Raw genomic sequence first — 4,086 nt, 5'->3', positions numbered from 1 at the left:
ACCTGTCTCAGAGACCATCCAGCATCATGAAGTGCTTTAATGCCGACTCTCTCATTTTCAGTCAGCTCTCCACGTTTTACCATTTTGAACAGGAATGAGGAATTTCAAACTGAATTCACCCAAATTTGAGCCGGCTCACTGGACTTCTCTGAGAAGTCAGAAATGAATCAAGCATAACATTCAACCACTAAAACTCATTTTTCTGTTCAGGAATGACAGTAAATAACTATAATTTCACATATTAATCAGAAATATTAATGTGCTTTACTATTTTTCAGGGTTTTTTTGTAAATCAGTGAATTTAAAAATTCATGGATAACAATAATAATTCTATTTTAGCATTAAAAATATCATTTGGGTTAAAGAGCTTCTACATATTGGTGTATTAACCATTGCAGAAACATAAAAATGATTTTGGTAATTACCAATGCTGTTAATTTAGGGCAGCTGTGGCAGAAACCTTACTCTGGTTAGGGTTAGGGTGGTCTGATACATTTGTTAAGCACTGTGCATGAACATGTCAAACATGAAATAATTCTTTTGTGGACCAAAATATAATAAAAATAATTATCTTTAACCAAAATGAAGGAATGTCTTTAGTTTACATCATAAAACACATTCAGTCAAAAATGACCCCACTCATGGACGAGTGGAGGTGTTGGTAGTTACTGGTTATTATTATTGGTAGGTCATGCATCTAAGGGTTAATAATCATTTCACTGAGAATCAGGCCTGCACAAACTGTCCAGAGCTGTTTCTAAAGATCAGTTAGATTTATGAACTAAGATGTTAATGCTCAGCCTCATGAGCAGCTCTAAACATGAACTATTCATTCATGCAGCATCAAGCACTTGAGACAAATGAAAACTCCACAGATTAAATATCTGAGCGTTATCTGAGGAGTTCCTACATAGTTAATGAATCATTATTTAAAGTAATGAATGTGCATCCATTCATCCACTCTTTAAAGCTCAGCTCTCTGTTGGCCATCCCTGAGGTTTAGCTAGAGCACAGGTGTCAAACTCAAGGCCCGGGGGCCAAATCCGGCCCGTGGAACAGTTAAATCCGGCCCACAAGCTGATCTGATATTTCTGTCCTAACTGGCCCATCAGTCTGAGGTCTGCAGATTTCCTCAAGTATAAAAATGTGAACTAATCCTGGTGATTTAAGATTTCCCTGTTAAGTCAAAAAATCTGAAAAAGTAAGGAGTAAAAATATTTAGATAAGAATACAAGAATGAGGAAAAGACATTCATTTGTATTTTAATTTCAGATTTTCAATTTTGCATCTCAGTCAGGACTCAAACTTAGGACTCTGCCTGTTCATTTCATACTTTGAGCATTTACACTCATGATTTTGACTTCTCATAATATTTTGAGCTTTAAGATTCAGAATTCTGATTTTTAAGTGATATTTTGACCTTTTTTTACCCAATTATTTTGTATTTTACTTCATATTTTCAACTCCAAACTTTGACTTCATAGTCCCATAGTTTGACCTTTTGGACTCTCAATTTAAAATTTTGAATCATATTTTGACCTTTGAACTCATAATTTTGACTTCTTTCTAATATATTTGCCTTTAAAAAACATTAGTTTTCAATTTCAATTTCATGTTTTGAATTTTTTGAACTAGTAAATGTACTTTTCTCAGACTGTGAGCCTTTTAACTTATTTTTTTTAATTTTAAACGTTAAATTGTAAATCATCAGGACTAAGTTTGTTTTTTTTTTTTTTACAGGTGAAACAAGGTTGACAGTTTCTGGTTAAAAGGTGACCCTGTTAGGCCCTCAGGTTAGTCCTGAATCCAGAACCCGGCCCCTGCTGTGACTGAGTTTGACACCCCTGGTCTGGAGGAACATCACACAGACCTGCAGACTTCCATCACACACATTTCTGTGCAGAGAACAAATATGATCACGTGACTGATCAACGTGGACCCACCATGACCGAGGAGCAGAAACCCTGCTCCACAAAAAGCTGCAGCCCATTCATTCTCCTCCGAGGCCAGAGTCCCCGGATGTCAACAACAGAAAGAAAGAGTGCTAGTGAAGAGCTGTGCCAAAGGGCTACAGGACATTTATTGAACAACAGCACACAAATATCACAACAATGGAACAATTTAGCACGTTTGTAGCAGCACTGTGCATCTAAAACAACCTCCGCGTCAAAAATTGGTCCGTACTGAGATCAGCTTTTTTCAGGCCTTCATCAACCCAGCCTCCATTTTCACAGTGCAGTCAAAGATGAGTCCGGATGAGGAGCCAGAGTCTTCATCATGAGAACAACAACAGCAAACACGGCCTCCTGTGTGAGAGCGCGTTTATCCAAAAAACGAACACTGATATGAAAAGGGGGGCCGGGGGAGTCTCTACTTGCTCTTGGTGGGTTTCTCGGTCTTCTTGGGGAGGAGGACAGCCTGGATGTTGGGCAGCACGCCTCCCTGAGCGATCGTCACTCCCCCCAGCAGCTTGTTGAGCTCCTCGTCGTTACGCACGGCCAGCTGGAGATGCCGGGGGATGATTCTGGTCTTCTTGTTGTCCCTGGCTGCGTTACCAGCCAGCTCCAGGATCTCAGCCGTCAGATACTCCAACACAGCCGCCAGATACACCGGGGCCCCGGCGCCGACGCGCTCCGCATAGTTTCCTTTACGCAGCAGTCTGTGGACACGACCCACCGGGAACTGCAGCCCTGCACGGGAGGAACGGGACTTGGCCTTAGCGCGGGCTTTTCCTCCGGTTTTTCCTCTGCCAGACATGATCACGCGACTAGAGCTGATAGAAACTGGACACAGTGAACCCGAAGGGAAGAGCTTGGACCTTTACGTAATTTTTTTTGTGCGTAAAGGGGTATAAAGCGCACCGGCTGCTGTGATTGGTGGATGGACTCTGGAAACGCACGGGCCAATGGAGCAGTGTGTCCTCTCCTAATGACTGTCCTCATGTCCACGAAGCTCCAATCACAGAGAGGGAATGGCACACTCTAATTAGCACAGGGGGATGGGAAGTCCAGCTGGTTTTGGAGATCCGGGTCATTGGACTCAGCTCAGCAGTGAGACTCAGGCAGGGGTGTCGGACTCAGTCACATCAGGGGCCGGATTCTGAACTTGGGTCTAACCTGAGGGACTAACAGGGTCTATATTTAACCATAAACCATATTTAGCCAATCTTATTTTCCCAGAAATTCATTATGGGTAAAAATAAATAAATAAATAAATAAAAACTTTTGATTTTGTGATTAAAAAGTGAACATGGTAAATTAAAAACTCAAAGTCTGAGAAAAAAGTCAAACTTATAAGTTTAAAAGGTAAAAACATGACATTTAAAGTCAATATAATGTTTTTAAAAGGTAAAATATGAGTTAGAATATTAAAACCATGAATTTTTAAAGTAAAAAACTGAGATAAAATTAAAAATCATGATTTTTAACAGCCAAAATATAAATAAAATTAAAAATCCTGAGTTTTTAAGGTAAAAAAAAGAGATAAAAGTTAAAGTTAGGAGTTGAAAAAGATCAAAACATGAAATAAAAGTCAAAATCATGACTTTAACAGGACAAAATATAATTTAGAATTTTAAATTATGAATCTAAAAGGTTACAATATGAAATAAAAAGTCAAAATTATAACTTTTAGTCATAACTTTGAGATGCAAAACTTAAAATAAAGAGAAAACACAAATTCTTTCCCATGTTCCTGACTTTTCATCAAATTATTTTTACGGTCTATTTTTTCTCATTTTTATGACTTAAGAAAATTATAGATCATCAGGGTTAAGTTTACTTTTTTATACTGGAGGAAATCTGCAGACCTCATACTGGTGGACCAGTTCTAATAAAAGTATCATGATCTGGTGGGCCGGGTGTAACTGCACCGTGGTCCGGATTCGGCCCCCGGGCCTCGAGTTTGACACCCCTGGTTAGAGTCTGCCCTCTCAGCTCCCAGGCAGCTGCTCATTTCTGTCCCAGAGAGAGACTGGATTAGACTCAGGTGTTTTATTTTGGACTGGAGCACCCACTTCAGAGAAAGTGGAGAATTTTTAGTCATTTCCTGTTAGAAGACGTGATAAATACGACCTCTTCAACTTTA

At 39.4% G+C, this 4,086-nt stretch overlaps 1 protein-coding gene across 1 annotated transcript; it reads right to left on the bottom strand.

Moving 5' to 3' along the window:
• Positions 1-2,061: 2,061 nt before the first annotated feature.
• LOC121518751 (histone H2A) lies at positions 2,062-2,812 on the bottom strand. The gene has a single exon (XM_041801315.1). The coding sequence runs from the start codon at positions 2,755-2,757 to the stop codon at positions 2,371-2,373; it is 387 nt and encodes a 128-aa protein (XP_041657249.1). The 5' UTR covers positions 2,758-2,812; the 3' UTR covers positions 2,062-2,370.
• Between the last annotated feature and the right edge of the window lie 1,274 nt (positions 2,813-4,086).

This window comes from Cheilinus undulatus, linkage group 12 (assembly GCF_018320785.1).
Source record: "Cheilinus undulatus linkage group 12, ASM1832078v1, whole genome shotgun sequence".
NCBI classification, from domain to species: domain Eukaryota; kingdom Metazoa; phylum Chordata; class Actinopteri; order Labriformes; family Labridae; genus Cheilinus; species Cheilinus undulatus.
Note: the sequence above shows the minus strand (reverse complement) of the source record. Positions and strands in the feature narration are given on the sequence as shown.